At 46.1% G+C, this 22,473-nt stretch overlaps 4 protein-coding genes across 12 annotated transcripts in view; 1 reads left to right on the top strand and 3 right to left on the bottom strand.

Moving 5' to 3' along the window:
- Positions 1 to 19,390, top strand: part of ASB3 (ankyrin repeat and SOCS box containing 3) — a 33,527-nt gene extending 14,137 nt beyond the window's left edge. For 2 of the 7 annotated variants that reach the window (XM_085542554.1, XM_015856673.3), the window contains 2 exons: positions 859 to 992; positions 1,938 to 2,883. In XM_085542554.1, coding sequence (XP_085398680.1) covers positions 859 to 992; positions 1,938 to 2,206 — 403 coding nt within the window. In that variant the 3' untranslated portion in view covers positions 2,207 to 2,883. Of the gene's footprint in view, positions 1 to 841; positions 993 to 1,937; positions 2,884 to 13,686; positions 17,334 to 18,153; positions 18,323 to 18,936 lie in introns of those variants that run through there. The other 5 variants (XR_014944371.1, XR_014944369.1, XR_001553703.3 and 2 more) reach the window with 5 other exon arrangements.
- Positions 4,153 to 6,602, bottom strand: MALL (mal, T cell differentiation protein like). The gene is made up of 4 exons (XM_015856704.3): positions 6,448 to 6,602; positions 4,994 to 5,161; positions 4,607 to 4,735; positions 4,153 to 4,366 (listed from the first exon to the last, which is right to left on the bottom strand). The coding sequence occupies exons 1-4, from the start codon at positions 6,547 to 6,549 to the stop codon at positions 4,304 to 4,306; spliced, it is 462 nt and encodes a 153-aa protein (XP_015712190.1). The 5' UTR covers positions 6,550 to 6,602; the 3' UTR covers positions 4,153 to 4,303.
- On the bottom strand, positions 8,206 to 22,425 carry NPHP1 (nephrocystin 1). 3 transcript variants are annotated; one of them, XM_015856656.3, is made up of 20 exons: positions 22,096 to 22,425; positions 21,458 to 21,522; positions 20,281 to 20,341; positions 19,723 to 19,859; positions 19,141 to 19,348; positions 18,738 to 18,839; positions 17,987 to 18,075; positions 17,459 to 17,501; positions 16,982 to 17,066; positions 16,282 to 16,376; positions 15,789 to 15,917; positions 14,841 to 14,915; positions 14,494 to 14,604; positions 13,369 to 13,451; positions 12,717 to 12,793; positions 12,421 to 12,517; positions 11,903 to 12,015; positions 10,236 to 10,309; positions 9,830 to 9,874; positions 8,206 to 8,641 (listed from the first exon to the last, which is right to left on the bottom strand). In XM_015856656.3, exons 1-20 carry the CDS (start codon positions 22,159 to 22,161, stop codon positions 8,363 to 8,365), a joined length of 2,034 nt encoding a protein of 677 aa, XP_015712142.2. In that variant the 5' UTR covers positions 22,162 to 22,425; the 3' UTR covers positions 8,206 to 8,362. The 3 variants fall into 3 exon arrangements, with proteins under 3 accessions (XP_015712142.2, XP_015712141.2, XP_015712143.2); XM_015856655.3 differs by lacking the exon at positions 22,096 to 22,425 and adding an exon at positions 21,731 to 21,813; XM_015856657.3 differs by lacking the exons at positions 18,738 to 18,839; positions 22,096 to 22,425 and adding an exon at positions 21,731 to 21,813.
- Positions 19,825 to 22,425, bottom strand: MTLN (mitoregulin). Its single transcript, XM_085542561.1, has 4 exons — positions 22,096 to 22,425; positions 21,458 to 21,522; positions 20,281 to 20,341; positions 19,825 to 19,859 (listed from the first exon to the last, which is right to left on the bottom strand). Exon 1 carries the CDS (start codon positions 22,400 to 22,402, stop codon positions 22,226 to 22,228), a length of 177 nt encoding a protein of 58 aa, XP_085398687.1. The 5' UTR covers positions 22,403 to 22,425; the 3' UTR covers positions 19,825 to 19,859; positions 20,281 to 20,341; positions 21,458 to 21,522; positions 22,096 to 22,225.
- Positions 22,426 to 22,473: the final 48 nt, after the last annotated feature.

The raw sequence follows: 22,473 nt of genomic DNA, 5'->3' as shown, positions 1-22,473 counted from the left end.
TTTAACATGTGCCTTCAGAGGACAGCACAAGATACTCACATGCCTCAATCAGGAATGGTGAGGGGGGTTATGGAAGCACTGAAAAAAAATCCTAGTGGCTGGATTGAGCAAAACACATTTCTATTAGGAAGAAAGTTAGAATGAGGACTGAATGGGAGAAGCATATGTAAAGCATGGCATGTCTGCTTCTGCCTATCATATTGCTACATTTTGCAAGCATTTTTGTGTGTTCAGAGTGTTCAGACTAAGGGTGTTCTACATCTAGCCAAGAATATGTGCTGTGAAATAGCACAGCTGTTCATCATGTGTGATACTAAAGCAGCTGTTTTACTTGCTGTTATTTAAACCTCTGTAAGGTATTGCTAGAAGTTTAGAGAGTAAATCATACTGATTTCTGAGTGCTTATAAACACTATCTCTGGTAGGAGAGTTTCAAACTGCAAACTTTGTTGATCTGTTTTTAAGTAGTAAAACAAATACATGTACTCTGACTTCTGTTTCCCCACATGTGATGTGATGGTAATGCCTTTTGTGCTCTTGTGCCTCGACACCTTACTCAAATTTAGGTGTAAATTGAATAAGAAATCAGTGCAGAAAGGCACTTATATTTGAGAGCAGGTATTTTTCTCTTGCAGTCTGACCAACTTTAGAAGAAGTAATGGAGGGAGATAAAATTACACTGGTAAAGGATCACGCTGTCAAAATTACATTGAATTTCTCCTTATGTTTTAAGCACAGAAACAGGAAAATGTAGATGAAGAATTTGTTAGAGAATAAGTAAGCCTTCTGTGTGTTGTTTCTATTAATATAGTTACACTGTTGTGTAAAATGATATTTTACAGTAGTTTCTGTTACTCAGGATTAACTCTCTGGGTGAGGATGCTCTTAATTTAATTCTGGAGTTTACGAACTGGAAGAGGCTTCCTCCAGCTGTTGAGGAGGACCTTGCAAACTACAAAGAGAAGTTCACTTGGACTCCCAAGAGCCATTTTGGTAAGCAAAACAATTAGGAAAGAAGTTTATGTGTATAGCAGTCTCCAGGATGTAAGTGGAAAACAGCTCTTTGTGTGAGGGAGGTCAAAAAGTCAATCAAAACTGCCTCTCCAGAAGCTGGGCAGCAGAAACAACAGTTACCTTAAGCAAACGAGCAGAACACATGGAATCAACACAACGCATAGAACAAGCTGGGGATGTAAGGATGGGGCACAGCCCTTCCAAGAAGGACCTGGCTGTAGATGGATGGCAGCTGGACATGAGCCAGCGCTGTTCCCTCGCAGCACAGGGAGCCAACTGTATCCTGGACTGTATCCAAAGCAGTGTGGCCAGCAGGGTGAGGGAAGGGATCTGCCGCTCTGCTCTGTGCTCTGAGACCTCAGCTGGAGCACTGCATCCAGATGGGGAGTGCTTAGTGCAGGAGAGATATGGAACTGTTGGAGCCCATCCAGAGAAGGGACAGAGAAATGATCCCAGGGATGGAACACCGCCCTGTGAGGACAGGCTGGGAGCTGGGCTGTGCAGCCTGGAGAAGGGAAGGCTTCAGGAGACCTGAAGGGGCTATAAGAAGGAAAGGGACGGGCTCTTCAGCAGGATCCATTGTGACAGAGCAAGGAGAAATGACTTCTAACCATCTCTCTCCAAAGAGGGGAGATATAGCCTGATGGTTTGGACCCACAGGTCTTCAGGCTTACAAAATATAGAGCCCTGTAAAATTCTTAATTACAATATAGAAGGATAAGTGTGGCAAGTGCGGAAATGATTGCAGTTAATATTATAGCCAAAATACTGACTCTAGCAGCTAAGTGTCCTTCACAGGCAAGAATTCTATCTCAGTATCTGGTATAGACTGGAGCTTCATACCAGGAGCATCTGTCTAAAGCAGGTGCCTGTGGATGAGCAGTGTATGACGTTGTTCCCTGTTTGACTTTTGTCATTTTTCAGCTGTCATTCCTTCCCTGTCTCACCTTTGTCGCCTTGAGATCCGGTCCATCTTAGGGAGTGAACGTCTGCGATCTGACCGGTTTATCCGGGCTTTGCCCTTGCCAGTCTGCCTGCAGGACGACCTGCTGTACCTACAGCTGCTGCGTGTCAGCACTGTGCCAGGAGCAGAGGAGAACCTGAGGCACAGCGAGGAGGGAGCTCCCTCTGCTGCTGCCTCCACCTCTGACCATACAGAGAACAGGGATGCCCGTAATTCCCCTGCTAGGTGATGGCACTGAACTCGGTGGCTGCAGACATTGCAAAGGCAGACAACAGAGAACTACTGTAAGTAACTTTGCAGTAAGAAGTCTTTTCACACTGTAGTTTTATATTTTGTTGGGAAGTTTGTTGAAAGTTCAAGGACGTGCTCATCAAAAAGTCTGTTGTAGCCTTCTCAGTCTGCAAATGTTTTCTGATTTTGAAAGGAATTTATAACTCTTACGGAGTAGAATTACCTTGTTCAATGAACAGAGGCTGTACATAGTAGTTGAAGTCTATTTGTTCAGGCACTGTTAATAGACACTGCATTCTGAGTATGGCATATACCAAATGAAATATCTGGAAGTCGAGGACCACAAAATAGTATCATTATTCTCTGCTCCTGTCTGTTGCTGCTCTTTGTCATTAGTGAAAAGCAGATCACTGCCTAGAAAGATGAACAGGGTTTCTGCCTTACTCAGTGACTAACACAGCAGTGTCTTTGAAACTGTTTGTAACTTTGGTTCTAAGCAGTAATTTCTTAAGAGCATTCCCCACCCCTCAGACACGTCTACAGTGAGCGCTGAACTCTGTGTGAGCTGCATCTGAGATATTGAGAGAGGTTTGTTGCTCTCTTTGACATAGGTCAAAGTTTGTGTTCTTTGGTAACAAAGCTGGTTATGGAATAAAGGCAATCCTTTTCTCTGAATGGCATTTCTTACATAAAATCTGATTAACTTGTGGTATCTTTTTAAATACTTCTGTACCACCATACATCAAGCTGCACATTTTCTTTATTGGTGTGCAGCACGTTTTTGCATCATTCATCATTAGTGAATTCTCCTGGTGTTGGCAGCCCCTTCATAACAAAGGACATATGAGGAAAAAAATAATGTTGACGAGTTCTTCCCATTTTCATGCTGGTTTCACTTTATGCTCCATCCTGCACCTAACTGTTCAGAAAGAGGCAGCTCTGCCACAGCAGTTTCCCTGATTGGGTGAAAATGGCTGTGGGAAGGCCTGGAGAGCCCTCTGCTCTATGGAGGAAATTCACACTTGGAATGTGGGGACTGTCCCCAGCCATGGGACTAATTAGCACTTGGGTTACCAGGTAATTACCACCCCCCTTTGACAGAAATTCCCATGCGAAAGGCCAAGACCTCCCCCCCCCCCCCCGCCATGACAGCAGATGAAATTCCCTCTTGGATTAATGGTTATTTTCCCCACTCTTGGAGGAAAATGCCCTGTGGAACAGCAGAAACTTCCCTCTGCTTTGGAGAAAATTGCCATTGCGAGTGCAGAGAAGTTTCCTGCACATGTTGGGGAAGAGTTCCTCCTTGGAATGCAGGCAGTCCCCTCTAACTGCACTCCCTTGCCCTCCCATCCTTTGCAGCCCCCATCCATGTGCATCCCCACTCAGTGATTTCCCAGCAGTGCACAGATGCACCCAGGCTGGTGTGGGCAGCAGCTCCTGGCCGCACTGTGTGCTCCCCTGTCCCATCATCAAGGTACATTCCTTTCACCCCTTGCACTGGGTGCCCTCTACACTCAGCAGCTTGTAAATCATTCATTTCCCATGTAGCAAGATACCTGTCTACAACCTTTGAGCCTGGTGGGGCTGGGTGACGTTTCACAGTGGGAGAGGCAGCCCGAGGTGAACAGGAGCACTTATAGTGCTGTGCCAGCATGGGCACAGCAGCAGAGCAGAAATGCCCTGAAGCAATGAGATTGCCCAAGCTGTTTGCTTTCCCTTTTCTTGATTTGCAAACCTTCAGCCTGTGGGGCTGGGGTGGATTTTGCAGAGGGCTCTGCAAAGCAGAGGGGCTGGGGCAGGATGGGGTGGAGATGAGGAGACATGCTGCTGCAGGGGAGACTGCTCTTCCCAGCCCTGCCTGGCTTCTCCCCTGGGCTCAGCAGAACATTGGAGCCCGCAGGCCCCAGCATCAGATGTCCCCACAACCACAAGGACACAACACCATTGTACAAAAATCCTTCAATGAAATGAAGAAACAACCGTGTCGCGCTGGGGTCAGTTGAGGTGCCAGGACAGCATTGGGAGTCCACTGCTGCCTTCGCTTGAGGAATGTCCTCATCCTGAAGACTTGAAGCTGGTGCCATCTCCACTGGGCTCACTGGTAGTAGTTGCTGAAGGCATGAAGGATATACAGGAAGGTCGTGATGAAGGCAAAGAACTGCAGGAGAGGAGGAGCAAAAACATGGAGTCAGCAGAGTTGTACCCTGTCACACAGCGTTCTCTGTCTGGGGAAACCACTCCAGCCTCATAGAAGAAGCAAAGTCCCCACATTGCCCTGGATATCCCTGAGCTGCTGAGCCCCATGAACCCCATCGTGCTGGCTGCACAGTGTGATGGACAAAAGATGCTTCTGCATCTCCCCAGGAGAGGCTGCCAGGGCACTTCTGGACTGACTCACCGATGCAGCACAGTTGAGTTGGTAGTAGAGTGGTGAGCTGAAGTGGAACTCAGAGTTGATTGTGGCGTTGGCTTGCAAGACAGCAGCACTCATGTACAGAATGGCTGTGGCACCGTGGTACAAACTATCCTGCAAAACACGGGGGTGGTGTGGATCAAAAATCACTCTGCCTTACTATCTCCCATTCACCCTGGGGACAAGATGCTGCTGTCCAGCCTCCAGCATGAGTGTACAGATAGGACACACACCCAGATGGGGTCTGGAACCAAGCACTGCCCGGCTTCTTCCACCCTTGCTGTGTCCCCAGTGAGGAAAGGACACTTGTTTGCAGACAGGCCGGCCAACCCACCTCCACCCACCTCTGCCCATTTCTGAGCCAGTCCTTACCAGCACTTTCCAGTTGTTGCTGTTTCTGTGAAAGCCGAAGAGGTAACTTATGAGGAGCAACAGGGAGATGAGGCAGGAGGTAAGGGACACGTACATAACCCATCCCTGCAGCAGCGGGAAGGAGACTGAGGTAGCGGCAACGAGGATCCAAACCCAGGCCCCGCAGATCTGACGGCGACAAACACAAGCATCTCTGTTGAGCACAGGATGGGGAAATCCCTTTCTTTACCCTGGATCCTCACATCCCTCCTCAGATCAGCCTTCACCTTTGGGCAGTGCAGCACAGCCTCCGTGCAGGGCATCGTTGGACCAGCAACAGCATCGCAGGCTGGCACAAGTTGCCCTGACTGCTCTTGGGAAATACCTCCCAGTGTTTCTTACAGAAAGGAAGCCATGGCTGCTTTGTTTGACAGAAGGAAAAGCCTCACCCCGAGGGCTTCGGCAAGAAGCCAGAAGCGCACTTTTATCTCGGAAACGTGAAGCACTGATGTCAGCCCAGCCCTGCCTGCACGTTAATCTCCTGGGCCTGAAATCACAGCACAAGGAAGTCGTCTCCTGACTTCACACAGCAGCCCAGGGTGAGTCGCTTGCTCCATATCCACCTCAAGTAATTCCTGAGCAGGATATAGCACGTAGGGCCGCTTCAATAAGCTCAGCACCTCACCAGCTGTGTTGGACAACCTCCCTGCTTTACACTGACTGCACACACGAGGTGTGGATGGTGTGTGCTGCTGGTACCACATCGTGGCAATGAGCTGCTGGGCCCTGTGTCAAAGTACAGCAGCAGTACATACAGCCAGGCAGGCTGGATGCCCTCTGGACTTGATCACAATGCAAAGATATATGGAATTTATATGGTACAAGAAGCCCACTTGCCTGTAGCCCTTTAGACCTTGCAAGGACTTAATACAAAGAACAAAATGCCTTTGATTATAAGCTCTTCTCAATTTCTGTTTGCTAAGTAGAGCTGTTGCTGCTGCTCTCCAGGCACACAACACTCTTAGAATCACAATCACAAAGTTGGAAAGGACCTATAAGATCATCTAGTCCAGCCGCCCTCCCTTTACCATACCTACAGGAAACCCCTAAACCATATCTCCTCGTTCCCTATCCAGGCGCTTCTTGAACACTGCAAGGGATGGCAACTCCACCACCTCCCTGGGCAGGCTATTCCAGTGCCTGACCACTCTCTGAAAGCCTTTCTTAGCTATCTGGCAGCCCCCTGTGCAGGCTCTGTGCTGGTGCCGGAGATCAGCTGGTCCTCAGGGTGCACCGAGAACAATTTAGTCAGGAAGAGCGCTTCTGTGCATTCAATATAAGCCAAAAGAAAAGAAGTTACTTTTCATTCGGGCTATTCTCGGGATCCTTCAAGGGCTACTCACAAATTGTTAACTCCAGCGTTCCCTTGAGTCGCTACCCAGGTGGCAGAGCACAGCAAAGCTGAGGGTACTCACTATCTCCGGCAGGATGAAGGCGTAGGGAATGGTTTTAAAGATGACGGGTCCGGAGGGCAGTGAGGGCTGCGAGGTGGCTGCAGTGGGAGATGCGGATGCCATCGCTCCTCTGCTGACGCCGTGGCCGCTCGAGCTCCGCTAGGCTCGCATGTGTCAGTGCTGCACCACTCCCTGCGGGGTTTTAACTGACACACCCGTGGGGACGTAATTGCAGAGACCAGCCCAGACTGGCACCGCGCTGCTTCCTCCAGTCAAAGAGTCTTCGCTAACCCCCCAGTTACCTCCTAACGCGCTCTGCTGCCAGCACAGGGATGGGATGGGCTCCCAGACCTGCCAGCACTGCCACTAGAAGCAGCACACGGTCAATTTAACAAGAAACGAAAAAGAATCCGTGCCATACTAGCACAGAAATGTTTCCTACAATCCGGTTTGTCCTTGGCACTCTCTCAAGTGTGAAGTATTTTCGTTTCCACTCTCTCTGCCTCCTCCCCTTTCTGCTCAGGTTTCTGCTTCTTGTTCACAAGAATCCCCCACACCCACAAGACATGTCCAGCCCTTGAACATTTACAGCATGCCACGGCCTCAACAAACGTTTTCTACAGGCAGTTTGATGCATTGGTAAAAGATCGGAGAGTTTTTTTGCTAAGAAGAACATCCACTAAGAGACGGCTCTGATTTCCAGCTCCTCGTAGCTGTGCTTTGGATTCAAGGTTCTGACTCACCCACTCAAGAAGTGTTGGAAATAACCAAAGGAATAAAAACCTGAAGGTGACATCTCTGGCCTATGTCACAGAGTAGACAGAAAGACTCCATCAACTTGGGCAATACTCTGCAGCAGGAGGAGGAGGATATCCTACTGCGATATCATGTATGTCTATTGGAAGGGCCAAGTTTAGCCCTAGGAATTTGGCTTCCAGGCTCTTGAACAATACAGAATAGAATCAGATCCATGATGAGGAACATCATCTGAACCTGTCCTAGGCCAGGGAAACGTGCTTTGTGGGACTTCCAAAGGCTCCAGTTTACAAATGCTGATCATTGAAAGACCTTGTTTCAAAATATCTCAGATCAGTTAGGATGTAAATGCATGTGTGACTTGGTAAAAGCTCACCCCATCAAACACGGTGGCAGTGTGCCCATCCCCATGGACAAAGCGTGCAGGCATCCGGATACACCAGCACACAAAAAAAACCCAGATGAGTAACTTCCTACCAGGAGTGTGTAGCACGTAGGGCCTGTGGTTACACAGCGCTCAGGGAAAAGAAGCCCTAAACATCATGGTCCATATGAGAAATACCCTGCAGCTCATCAGCCTGCACTCAGAAGTCAGCACAGTGGCCTAACCCACAGACTGGCCATGCAGAGGGGAACCACAGCATTCCCTGAATTCTCACCACGATGTATTTGTACTGGGTGGGGTCAGGCACACATTCCTGTGAATAAATCAACCTTTTCCTGAGTGAGAACGGAAAACAGCAGAACAGTCTAAATAAGGAGCAACCTGCAGTCTGCTGATTGAACAACAGATTGCTTTCTTCCTGACCTTGTTCCACAGCATTCTTAAAGATGGTGGCTGTTTTCCTTGCTTGCTGCCAGTCCACTCGGGTGCTTTCGTTCACCCTGGTCAAAACAGAACTGGGAATCAATTGAAAGCTGTGCGAGAGAAATGCTGCCCCAGCATTCGCTCTGCTTCAGCACAGGACAACCGTGGCTACAAGAGGCTCATGTAGCAACAGAAAGCCATACACTGCAAAGGGGAAAAGGTAATATAATTTATTTTAGTCGAACCAATGAGACAATGAAAATTAGTCTCCCTCAAAATGTTGGTTTTTAATGTATGAAAATATTTCTTGCAATTCAGACACAACATTTCTCTTTGGCAAAAGTTTACCTACATTGCTACCCTACAATCCATTCATACTGTGGGACTGTTTTTCCTCGTTTCTCCTAAGAAATCGTAGGCCAGCTCTGAGATGTCAAAAGCTGTTTGAGTATTTTCTGGGGACAGCAGAGACTGAAGGGCACCATCATTGTCTCGGCTCTTTCTCAGGAAGTCAGCAATCACCCTCCAGCGAGACGCTTCGGACTCCTCATCTGCCCACTTGTAGCTGGGGAGCAAAGTGGAGCGGAGGAGAGGGAAGGCTGAGTTGTGGTACACCTGGATGAACACAGACTTCAGGAATTCTCGGTCTCTCTGCAAAGAAAAGCATTTGATAACATGCAAATATATGCAGTGCTGTCAAGCACTTCTACATAGGAAAAACAAAACAAGAACATTCAGTCAGCTCCCACTTCCTGGGAGAGCAGACCTTCTTCAACATCTGCCAGTGTTGAAGCATCCTCAAGCATCAGGCTTTCTCCTGGTCCTACCTTCAACTTTGGACAGTCCCTTGTAAAACATGTTTAATTTAGGTTGGGCCAACAGAGGAAACACCACACTGGAAAGTCTAAATAAAAAGTCAACAGTGAACAACATTTTCTTCCTTTTTATTAATGTATTAGAACCTAATATCTCACTATTAACTCATCTAGTCCCAACTGGCATTGGAACCTCTTTGCTACCCCTGGGAAGCCAAACAGTTCATGTCTCAGCAGAAGATTAGCAGCTGAGTGTCATAAAAACACGCAAGAAGGAGCAAGACCAAGCTGTCATGCCAGGCAGCAATCCTGCCATAGGAGCGGCACGTGACAAATCGAGTAAAACTGGATGGTTCTGGGATCCTGAGGTGTTATTAATTCACTGAGCAGATCAGCTTACATTTTGGATGAATAGCCTTAAAAAAGCTGTTCTGCTTCTGTGGCATTTTGCTTTGTTTGCAGAAATGGGGAGCTGTCTCTGTACATCTATTCGGTAGCGTACGCAATGAGGACTGCTTCCAAGATGGGAAGAGCCTTGCATCAACACCCAGTCTTTCCCATTCAGTTATCTATAGTTACTCTCTGTTCAGAGGATAGGAGACAGGACTAGACACAGGTAAGCTTGCTGATGTGTCCAGTTCCATTTGTCTGCAGCTGTCTGCACACCAAAATGGGAGACCAGAAGTGTTTGACATAGGGAGACTGCAGAACCTGGGGCCTTCCTCCAGGTAGACTGGAACAGGTCTGGAGGTGGGAAGCTGGAGAAGGGAAGATTGTTTTGTGGATGCACACAGCCCTTTTATACCAGTGGAAAGATTTTGCCAGGCAAAAGCTGCAAGCACATTGTGAAAGAGGGACACAAACCTATGACATCTTCCACATCAACAGTTATATTTACAAACACTGAGACATCCATGATGAGGGGAACTATTAACTCCAGCAGCAACACTGGAAGAAAGCTTCTCATTTGTATTAAATTCAGTGTACGTCAAAGAAAAAAAAAAACAACTTGGTAATGTATTACCTTTTCTGATCTCTTTAAAGTTCTCTCTCTGTCCACCCAAGCGCTCTGAAACGAAATGTAAAACATACAATGGGAAATCAAATGAGATTGTGGACATCTGGCAAAGGTCCACTTTTACCTGCAGAAATCTCTCTTTCTGCAGCTCCACGGTGGTTTAAGCCGTTGTTGTGGCCCTTCTTTCCTCATGCTCTAATCACTAATTGCTTTGAGTCCCTACATCCTTTTCAGATGTGCTCAGATGTTCTCTTGCTTTTCAAGGCACAAGAGAGTTGCTTCATTATAACTTCTCTGCTGCTTGGCTTTTCCATTTATCTTTTCACAGTATAAATTAAAAAGCTCAAATTGCATCAACTAGCTGGGAATTCCAACACACCAGATGAAACTGAACACTATACAGAACACATACCCGCAGCGCATCCATCAGGTCTGGCTGATCCATGAGTTGCGGAAAAGTTGCTAGAACAGGATTACAGATTAATTCTGGAACAGAAAACAAACACATTGGAGGCAAAGAAGAAATCAGATGGTTTTCAAAGCAGAAGACGTGCTGTGCCTATAAACAGCCCCCTCCCCAAGCTCTTCAGAGGGAAAATTGGCTGTAATAGTACTCCAGAGCTGCAAAGATTGAAGAGGTCTCTGACAAGAGCTTTCTACAGCAAACTCTCTAATGGCTGAGATGCAGTTAGCAAAGGACAGAACAGATGTGCATGCAAAAAGAGGAAAAACAACAAAAAAAACCCAATCCAAGAACCAGTTTATTAGGAGAAGCCAGCAAGTGTGATACCATACCAACTTAACCCAAGGGTAGAGGCAGAGTGGGGTGGTTTCCTCACTGCTGCACCTGTCTTTTTTATAAACATTTGAAACTGTGACACCTGGTTTGGATGTTGTGAATAAACATGCTTTTATTCTGCCTTGATCTGGCCTGTGTTGCGTATGGTTTGGGGATAACTGGACAACAACTGCTTTTTCAGAACACAGCAGGCATTTTAAGGCACCCACTTTAGAAGTATTATTGACTTTTAAGTAAGAGCAGCCATTTGCCTTTGTAACATCCGAATGAAAAAAGGGAAAAAACTGCAACCTGAACAGCTTCTGAACTGAGGGGGTAAAGTCTTTAAAACAACTCAAATCAAGACTGAATCCAAATGGCAGCAATTTAACAGAGATCATCAGCCTGATGTATTGTCCTGTGTTACACAGTTCAAATCAGGCAGCTAAGTTGGGTCTTAGCTGGCCTTGAAACACTGAGCATCTTCAGTTTGTCAGTGATGGGCTGAATAAATAAAGCATTCATTCATTCATTCAAGGGTCAGACTTGTATGTACACTTTGACTGCTCGCTGTCTGAAAGCTCATGAAAACCAGGAAGGCAGTTTAGTTCTAAGCATCTTCAAAAGGTGAACCCGTAATTCAGGTGCCTCAGTATGGCATCACATGGATTGTAGGTTAAAATGCTTAGTAAACGTACAAGGAAATGTATTTGCCATAGGAACAGAGGACACATCATTCAGTCTGGGAAAGAGACAGAGAAGAAAGCACAAGGAAATTACTCTGCAGTAGCACTGCCAATCCATGTGTAGTAGAGTTAAGACATGTAGTGTTTTCTGTATATCAAGTGTGAGTGTGTAACAGGAGACTGTAAGCTATCACAGTTCTGCTGAAGGAAAGCATAACTACTGCGGTGTTTTCTGCCATCTTGCTGTGTGAACTGGTGCCAAACGAGGCAACGCATGAGATGCAAGTTGAAATATTTCTAGTTTGAAATGCAAACACACCAAGAGGCTGTTCCCTTCTGTTAGCAGGGACAACAGCTTTCAATTTGTTCCCACTGCACCTGCAGACAGAAAGTTTAAACACTGAAATCCTTGACAGAGGGAACGTGGCTTCCGATCAGCACCTCTTCCCTACCAGGAAACAAAATGCTAAGAGCAGTCTGTGTCATTGAGAGTTGCTCCTGCAGCCCCATTTAATGTTACAAAGGCTCTGGAGTGACTACTTCTCCTTGGGAATGTGATCCTCTTTTAAACACCCTCCACTACTGAGTTCTTCCGTACAGCAGCACAATCCTTACCTGCACTTTGCATGTTTATTCTGTCTCTCAGGAGTGCGTCACCAAGTATTTGTCGATAGAATATCAAGAGATGGATGCAGCACATACTGCCAATTAACGTTTCTGGTAACAAACTATTGGGAAAAGAAAGAACACGTAATGAAGTTTTTATTCAAAATGTTCCTGCAAAGCACTGCTCTCCAAAGAAAAAGAATACTGTCAGGTTCAGAGAGGTGCCTGTATCAGCTCAGATGGGCGCCTCCATGAAGCACACAGCCTGGGAGGGCACACACTGATACAGCTCTAACAGCCAGATTTCTGCTGTTGCAGTTTTCAGCCTCCTCTAATTTAAAGCTTTTTGCTTGTTTTCAACAGTACAGTTTTAAGCCTCAGAGAATGAATGTAACACGCAGGTGGGACAGCGCTCAGATTTTTCCATAGCCTGTGTTGCAGGGAAGGAGAACACTTCAGACAGATCTCTGGGACCATTCTAAGCTGAATTACATTCTCATTTTACAGCAGCACACACTGATACTTACTTCATGATGTCCTTTGACTGCGTGCTTAATGACCTCAGCTTCACTACAAGCACAGGCTGCTTCCTGAGTGATATAAGCTGATGAAGAACACCACTGCCTGATGAAGAAATAAATACACAGTTAATTAGTCACTTGGAAATAACACGGAGAATTATATTAGGTGAATAGAGAACATACAAAACAATACCAGACTGTGGTGACTGCATGTTAAGAACAGCCCCAGCTGAGCTCTGCGTGCTATAAAATAGGTATGACATATATTGTTTTACTTATGAAATGTTTGTGGGAAACCATACCTCTCCTTGATAGCGATGGGTCAACCTCAATGCCTCTCTCATAGGGAGTACCACCATTTAATGGCAGCTCATACAGTCTGTAAAGGAAGAGCAGCACGGTAAAACAATGTATGGATATGTGAACACAGCATAACTAGGAGAGAAACCTGCTATCTCAAATAAAAACCTGGCAGTGCTTGGGATTATGGCTGGTATTATATGTGAAATGACTACAGCTCACCACTAAGCAGCAAAACCTCAGGTGATAAATTTAACGCTTGTATTATATTGGGAAACGAGTTGATTATTGGAAGTTAGCAGCAATGATACCAATATTTTCCTTGTATGCAAACTATCCGCTGTTTCACTCAAGTGTTCCTAAGGAATCACTGCTGAAGCACTGAATTTTAGATGCAGAAGGTTTTAAATATTTAACTATAATGTAATCACAATCTGTCAGTCAACGTTGAAGTAACCACGTGTTTGACTCAGTGAACAGAAAACAATGCTAGAGACCAGATTTAAAAGAGTTACAGAGGCTAATACTCACATATTAGGTTGAACTACACCTGCCCATATCAATACCTGCCCATGTTAGATATGAACTTCACTCCTAACCTAAAACATATGTATATGTGTAGATACAGAGAGATGGAAAACATCATAAACTTACTTGGAAGGAACAGGCATTCCATCAGAAGTAAAAAGCTTCTGAAATGCCCAGCCACAGCTTAGCTCCTGTCGTTCACCTGTTGACTGCAAAACAAAAGAGGAATGTAAACCTGAGCAGCTTAACCAGATGTTCTACACCACCCAGCAGAAAAGCTATGGTTGATCATCCACATAAAGCCAAAAAAACCACACTGAAGGAAAACCTACATATACCAAATACTAGAAAGCTTTACTACCAAGGGGAAATGGAGCAGATTCTGTGTACCAGCTCTATCCTAGATCAGCTGCATGACCCTGAGAGTACCATTTTACCTTTCAGGATCTCAACTTGAGTGAATACCAAGTGAAAGCACATAGAGTTTCTTTCTTTTTAAGGTGGTCTAATGGATGAAGCAGAGAGAAAGCCCCAGAGCACTCCTAACAGGTAGGAACTTGCGCATACTCCTTTGTTAAACAGCATTCTTCAAATAGAAGCTGACAACTTTATATAACCTTGACTATTCAGATTTGCATAAGAAGGGTTATTATCTCTGGTTAGGACTCTGTGAACCATCACTGCACATCTTCACCACCAGCACTTACACAGTCTCATAGACAAAGCAGCTGAGATCTGAGGACCTCCCCCAGGAAGGCACTGTTTCCTTCAAACAGTAGTGCTTCCTATCCCCCTTTCTGTTAGTTCTTATGGAAAAAGTGCTTTACTACCTACTGTGTCGCCAACCACTGTACGTTCAGAAGCACCTCCTAGATGGATAGAAGGCTATACCTTACAGAGACCAGTGTTCTATAAAACCCAGTAACACAGGAGAGAAAAGGCCCTTTGTGATCACATTACACAAAGTCTTCAGCAGAAACTGTTTTGGCATAAGAAAAACTACATTTATGTCCTGTAAAGAATAAAAGGCTTTCTCACTAATTATTGCCTAAAACTAGATTTTCTCAAAGCCAACACTCTCCTCACTTCATGTGCCAAGTTATAGACAATTTTACAATGTCAAGGAGAAAACCCTGAAACTTCCATTTGGATATCACAGTCCTCTGTTGAGATACTGCAGCTTACCATGGAAAGCAGGACAGCTGATTTGCTTGCTTTATAAACATGCTCGGAATGATTTTATACACTTACGTTGCGAATGTAAGTGATGCCAAGTTCGAATAGTAAACCAATGTCTGAAGATAAGGAATTGGACCTGACAAAACAGTCACCATCCAGTAAGCTGGGTGAAATGCCTGTTACCTTTACAGAGGGGGAAGAAATAACAATGTACATGTTAAGAAGAAGAAAGCCAGCAGTCACCTCTGAATTCTAAAGTCAATTAAACATATCACTAATTTACATAAGATCTGAGACCCAACCCCATTGCATATAGAAGAAAATGAGAAGTGGAAAACCAATTTGAGTTGAAACCATTGCTCTGTTTATTCTTCACGTTGCCATTAACCACGGCTGTGCTACGAAGCACAGATACCTACCCTTGCAGAAAAGGTCCACGTCTGAGGGTTTTTAGGTTGCCACGTAGCTCTCACTGTATGAATGTTACTCAGTACCTAAAACATGATAGTAGGGAAAAATGCTAAAACAAGTTTTAGCAGCAGTGCCAGGGCCTCACAGCCCTGCAAGTAAGAAATCTGAGCATGACCCTGCCCCAAATATTCCCAGGCCCATCAGAGAGGACAGAGCAGCACAAACAGGGCTCACCTCCACTAACACAAAGAAGCACAACTACAGGTGGAAGAACCAAAACTGTGGATGCACAGAAATGGAGTCCCCACCCCAGCCCCTCCCAGGGCTATCTATGAGCTGGGTGTGACACCCATCAAGATGAGTTAACATGAGGGACACCCAGTATCACAGCCAAAAAAGGGTGCTGCTTAGGGCTGGGAGGCCCTGTAGGGAGGGAGGAAGAGAGAACATCTTGGGACTGCAGGTGAGTAATGTGATGTTCAGAGGAGGAACCACGGCAGAAAGAAGACTGAGGTGGTTTGTGGAATGCACTGACATTAGAGGGGTAAGGGGATAAAGCAGTGTGCTTGTGAGAAGGCTGCTATGCATGCCTGGCCATGCCCTGCCCCTGATCAGTGCAGTTTATCCTGTCTTCTCATTCAACTTCATTTCTCACTCTTCTTTTTTTCCTCTGTACGCATGAATGGGCTCTCTGTTCTGTGTGCATGTGCATGGAGGCCCAAGTTTCAGCAACCAGAGGCAGCCCACAAGTCGCAGGAAGACTACATGTGACTGCAACTGAATGAGGGTACACACCTCAGCATGCTGTATCAAGCCAGACTAATAGGCAAGCAGGTTGAGCAGCCTGGGAGCCAGTTCTGAGTATATGTCTCTGAGGCAACTGGAGGAGATGGCTACCAGAGGGACCAGAGCATCACGTACACCTCATCAAGACCTCTGCTGATAATCAAACTTACCCGACTGCCATCGAATAGACAGAGTCGAACGTGTCTACTGAGAACCTGAATGCTGGATGCTGGGAGAGGAATCGTTTTACAGCTACACAAAGTTACAATCAGGGATACTCGAGTTGGTATAGGGCAGATCTGAAACACAGGCAACAAAAGAAGGAGTAAATCTAGAGGTTCTTTCTGCACATGGTTATCATTTTGTGTTCATTTACAGAGATGACTGACAGTAGTAACTATTGGACTGGATTCCTTGACCCACAAAACTAGCATCGTACTGGCAGCAGCAGCAGCATTTCTTCATGTACATAAGATGTTAAAACATCTATTGCCTAAAGACTCTAGGTTGACAATGAAGAACTCTATCGTTACTTCACAGCAAAATTGATCTACTAATACAAAACTTCTTTTTTTTAAGGTTGCTAGCAGTTCATATCTACAGATGTTGTCATTTTCCCTGGAACCAAAAAAGCATCACAGCTTTCTTATCCGTCATACTCACAGTATTTTTTTCAGGGTCCCACACCAAATCTTTAAAAGCCAGCTGGGATGGAGTAAGTTTAGGCTGCAAGAAGTAACTTGCTCTGAACTGATTACCTGAAACAAAAGCCATTGAGGTAGGTAGGTAGGTAGGTAGATAGATACATAGATAGATACCCTAAGAGTCTTTTATGACCATTATTGCCACAAAATGAATGATGACCAAAATTCAGATTTGGCTAAGGTCCGTTTAAATATTTGACAATACTGAAGAGGTTTCTACTACAAGTACCCTCTAAAATGGGAAAAGCTATTAGGAAAAGTGTTCTGCTGTATTCCATTTTAGAATCATTGGAATTAATTTTGTTGACTAAGCTACTGACTGGAAACAGCTTTAAGTGAAAAGATTAAGAAAAATGAGATATGTCGGATCTTCTGAAGTCTCTTCATGGAAACTCTGTGAGAAGAAGGGTATTAAAATTCATAATTTTCTGTCATGAAGAAGTCATTCTGTCAGGAAGAGTCTTCCTGGATTTCACTCAGATAGATTTGATTAAGGGGAAGAAAAAAACACCTTTTAATACATTATTTAACAGGCCAAGTACACCCTCAATTACAATAAAGCAATGAAGATTTTAGCCCTGTCACTATCCTATTGGACTAAAAAATTCACAGCAGGCACCTGTAAATCCTGCATTGCAGTTGTTGTGAGAAAACCTTACCGTCTTCTAAGAGCTGGGAAAGTGTGGATAGACGGAATCCTGCAGGAACAACTCCCATGGCTGCCAATATCTCTACTGTGTCACTCTATTAAAAAACAAAAGTGGCTATTTGTGTTCCTGCTGTTCGACAGCTAATTTGATTCTCATTTACCAATCATACACAACCACTATCAAAGACCTGAGGTATCAGCCACCTAACTTTACTTTGAAGCTGGTTTGATCCAATCCAAGGAATTACTTTTACTTTGTGTTGTGTATGACCCCAGACAGACTCATTCTGTTAAATCCCCCTTCCATTACAAAGCAGTAGAGGCACAGACTCTTAACAAAATAAAATCATGCCCATGAAAAAGAACTGGTGTTCATTAGAAACAACGGTCTATACTATGAGACGAGGTGCTTAGTAAAAGTCAAATCTTGTTTAAAAACAATTAACATTAGGATAGATTATATTGATATGCAGGAGATAAACCCTACCTCTGTGATAGCTTTTCTTACAGCACTCCAGTGAGAGTCTGTTCTGGAAGAAAAAAAGAAAGATTTTTCTTTCATAACATGTTATAGTCATGTGGACAAAAATCTGAACACTAAATACATGCTTGCTGCATTATCCAATGAGCTGAAACATGAGGTGACATGAGGAAGGGTGGGCTTCCAGGTGGTGGCAGAGAAGCTACAGAGGCAGCTGTTCCTCCGGAGAAACAGATTTTGGTGTGGACAGGAAGAAGGGCTGAAGTTCAGCATGAAAGTCCATTCCGGCTTCTCCATTAGAACTTTTTGTCAGTGAGGCCCAGGCTCTTGGAAGCCCATGGCAGGCGGGAAGCTGGGCCTTTGCTCAGCTCTGGACAAAGAAGACTGAGGGTGGATGGAGGGCAGCAGAGGTACCCCCACCAGGGCAGCACCACAGGATGGGAAAGGCCTTGGCACCCCCAGCACCTGGTGGTTGCTATGAGGGTGGCAGTTGGCCAACGTTATACTTATTTGCCTTTGCATTGTTCCATTTACCTTTTTTTAATTTCAGTTCCATCTGCTGTTTCATCCACCACTTCTATGTGTCCATCACTTTCCTCTTGGCTTTCATCTTCATTATGGACCTGTAAATCAGATTCAGAAGGGATAAGTGCTGGATTTTTTCACAGTTGTGCTCTTAAAAATGTTTTCTCCAAACACAGCACATGTGAATGGCTTAGAAGTGGAGATCTGTCCGTAACGACTGTCACTGAACAACACTGCCCTTAGGTCTGCAGCTACAGCAGGGGATTGGACTAAAGACATTCTAAGCAAGAAAAGAGCCACCCAACAAACCCTATGTTCTGAAAAGTGCTGTTCCACTGCGTAAAGGTCAGTCTAGCAGAGCTCAGTGAGCCAAATTGTGTACCCACATTTACACATCCATCACAGCTGTACACTGGATACATGCCCAAGAATAAACATACTAACACGAGTAAGCCATTAAAAAAACAGGGGGAGGGAACAAAACTTGAACAATCAATTTCAAAAAAGGTCTTTTCCCATCAAATCACCAACACAACCCGGCTTTTACATGAACTGATGCTTCACATGAATCACGAAAAGCAAGGATTAGTCCACTATGGCCTGGAGCCTTCAGAGCTGATCTTTAGTGGCAGACTACAGCACTAAAATACCACTGCATGCACACGTAAGCACTGTGACCGATTTCAGGCAGCAATAAGATTAATGTACATAGCACTACAGAGGTGAGGCAAGAACAGGAGGCCGCATGCAGCACACTAACCGCCAGATAGGTCCTAGGCACGAGGCCTCTCTCCCCTTTTGAGTTCTCGGCTACCCACCAGCCATCCGCCTTCTTATCATGTATAAGCAGGACTTCACCTTTCTTTGCCATTAGGAGAGATGGAGAAAAAAGACAACCAAATATTTCAAAATGACACCAAACACGATTTGAATAACAATTCAATTGTTCTCCCCCACAGGTCACAGACTACAGCCACAGATTCTGCTGCTACAGAAAGAGGCAAGAGAACACTGAACTGCAGTAAGGGAAATGCAGACTGGGGGAAGCCTTTCTTCCTCAAATCCTTCTGAATCCCAAAAGCATAGGATTTAATTACTGCCACCACTTAATACAGAATGACCCACAGTACCAACATGGCAATCAATTCTATGGGCCTGCTTACCGTAAATGTGAGGTCCCCTTCCTGCTGTGCATTAAAGCTTCCCACTGCAATGCATTCTTTAACATCAGGATCATCCAAGTTATCCCCATCTTCCTCATCTGCTTCTTCACTTTCTTCTTCCTCACTGCTTTCACCATTGTCATCAGCACTCTCATCCTCTTCTTTATCTTTGTGTTCTCTTCGAGAATCTTTCAGACTCCCCTTGTTCCTACCCAAAATAAATCAAACTTTTTATTCACTTTTTAATTTTATATATATATATATTTTAATTGCTGTTAAAGCCTTACAACACGGGCTTCCCTGTGTTATCCAGAAATCAATTTGTAGACTCTGGCCTGACCTGAAATGGTTTTTCATCCCTAAGAATACAGACCACAGTACAACCTACGTTATATCTCAGCCATTAAACAAAATCCTCGGAAAACTGCAGCGAGGCTCTCTTGATTTCATTAATAAAACAAGCCCCAGAAGAGCCAGCTCTTTTGCAATAGCTAATAAGGAGGATAAGCAGTCTTTGAAGGTCCTTTCCAGTGCTGTATGTATGACACTATTTAAGTACAGATGCTTGTTTGGGTTACTTACACCGTGTCATTTGTAGCTGCATTGTCCTTATCCAAGACATGACAAAATTTCTGCAGCTGCTGGGATAGCTTTAGCAATAGCTTTTCTTCTTCTTCTTTCCTCTGATCGTAATTCCCCACAGGCGCAGGCTCGTCAGCCTGAGGAAGGAAAATACAACAAACCTGGTGTTTCTCTGCAGTTTTACAGACACATCTCATGAGTTTTGATATTCCACAGCAGTGATAACTCCCTGCTTATGATATTTTATTGCCTTTTACTTCAACAAAATGAACTTCCACACTACATTTTCAAACTACATTCTCCTCTCCCAACACAATGGAGTGGGTTGATAAACACCTTTAAATATATTGGGTCAAGAAAGATTTTAATGCGCATAACAAAGCATTAAGAATATGCTTTCAGATCATATAAATTAATCTCAGAGATCCCATTCGTAGGTTATGTGGTGCTAGGCATTACTTCCATCCTGAGGCATCTGAAATTGAAGCAGGTTACCATTCTCTGAATATTTACCACAATATGTTACAGAGAAAACCATTAGCAAGTCTCTATACCTACCTTTTTCAAACTACGAAGAGTATTTGTATTCTCGTCCACCAGTTTCTGCAGCTGAAAACACCTGCATTGAAAGCAAGACAGACAGCGTTACCTTACATCTGGTTGACAGGATATTGAATCACAAAATCACTTAAATGCGTATGTTTAGATGCCCATACCTTCTCAAAGCTGTACGCACACAAAGCTTTACAAAAAGAGACCAGTTTAATTCCCTGTCTGTAATTCATAAACCAAGCGTTTGGTGTGTCCTTAGAAGGAGTGTCTTAACAAAACTCAAGGAGCAGCAGCAGCAGATTTGGAGCAGAGGGACAAAATGAGATAATCTCCTGGCTCTGACAAGTTCTTGGTGTCAATCATTCACACAAGAATGATTGCACTTAAACAACTTCAGCCTTGAGGATTTCAGACAACCTGTGTGCTTACCCGTGCTACATCACTTCACAGGCACTTGCTGTCACTGCCCAAACCCAGCACTGGGCAGGGTGCTGAGGGAGCCCATTGCTGTTGCTGTAGCCTAGTGCTGCTCGGGGGGAAGGCAGGAGTGCCACAGCACTATGAAAGTTGAACCCCTGCTTTCCATAATGCCCCAAAGACCAGGTAACACTGCATTTAGTAGAGGCTCTGGTGACTTCCCAGGCTGAACCTCAGCAAGAGAGAGCTGGTTCTATGTCCTGTATAGCACAAGCGGAGGCAGGTGATGAGTGGTGTCCCCCAGGGGTCTGTGTTTGGATGTGCACTTCTGCATCTTTATCAGTGACTCTGACAGTGGGATTGGTCTGCTGCTGACAGCACGCTGAGTGGTGTAGCTGATATAGCAGGGGAAGGTGGGATCGTTCAGCCTGGAGAGGAGAAGGCTGCGGAGAGACCTTACTGTGGCCTTATGGTGCCTCAAGGGAACACATAAATAGGAATGGGAGCAAATTTTACAGTCTGAGTGTCAGGACAAAGAGGAATTTGAGGTTAGACGTTAAGGGGAATTTTCACTCAGAGGCAATGAGACGGACACAGGCTGCCCATAGAACACAGAATGCCCCATTCCTGGTGGTGCCCACGGCTGGATCAGGTTGGGGTCAGGCAGCTTGAGGCCCAATGTAACCCAAAGGGTTGGTGCCCAATGGTTGTTAAGGTCCGTTCCATCCCCGGTACCGAGCTCCAGGCGCCCCGCAGCCCCGCTCACCTCTGCCTCAAGGCCTCCCGCCGCCCCACGGCCGCGCCCGCGCTCTCTGCCCGCAGCGCCTCCACCTGCAACACAGAGACGTGCCGTCAGCTGCCGGAAGGGCTCCCCAGCGGCTGCCGGTACCGGTACCGATACTGATACCGGTACCGATACTGATACCGATACTGATACCGGTACCGATACTGATACCGGTACCGATACTGATACCGATACTGGTACCGGTACCGATACTGATACCGGTACTGATACCGATACCGGTACCGGTACCGATACCTGCGCGCGCAGCTCCCTGCTCTGGCGCTGCACTCTCTGCAGTGGGCTGCGCGCCCGCCTCCCCGTCATGGTCGCTGGGCAACGGGCGGCGCTGGGAGATGCCGTCACTGCCGGGAGCGTCGCGAGCGGGGACCGGGATGGAGGATATGGAGGATATGGAGTGTATGGAGGATATGGAGTGTATGGAGTGTATGGAGTGTATGGAGTATGAACACACAGCAGGAACGAACACACCGAGTCCGACACACACACTCATTTAATGCCCCGTGTAATGCCCCGTTGGTGCTGCCGGGCGCTGCTCCGTCTCCCCGCTCCCCGCTCGTTCCGTCACGCCGAGATCGTTCCGTTCCGCGCCGTGTCCTCACCCACGGCAGCGATGAGCCCGCGGTGCGGTCGGTTCGGTCCGTGTGATCAGCGCTGGCTCCGGGCATCGCCGGGCGGCGGGTCCGCGTGGCTCCGGCCGTACGATCGGGAGCCGGGCAGGGCGGCGCGGGGTCAGGCCGCCTCCAGCTGCTGCCGGGCGGCGTCCAAGCGGCGCTGCAGGCGGCTCTGCCTCCAGCGCAGGAAGCGGCGGCGGGCGCGGGCGGCCTGCCAGCCCACCACGACACCGGTGGCGAAGGCGGCCAGCAGCGCCCAGCGCACAGAGCGGGGCCTCAGCGCATCCAGCACCATCGGGAACGTGGCTGCAGCGCTGCGGGCGGACCCTGCGGCTGCCGCTCCTCCTCCCGGCCCTTCCTCCGCCT

This window comes from Coturnix japonica, chromosome 3 (assembly GCF_054131305.1).
Source record: "Coturnix japonica strain WE chromosome 3, WE-NBRP24, whole genome shotgun sequence".
NCBI lineage: Eukaryota > Metazoa > Chordata > Aves > Galliformes > Phasianidae > Coturnix > Coturnix japonica.
This window is presented reverse-complemented; position numbering and strand designations above follow the sequence as displayed.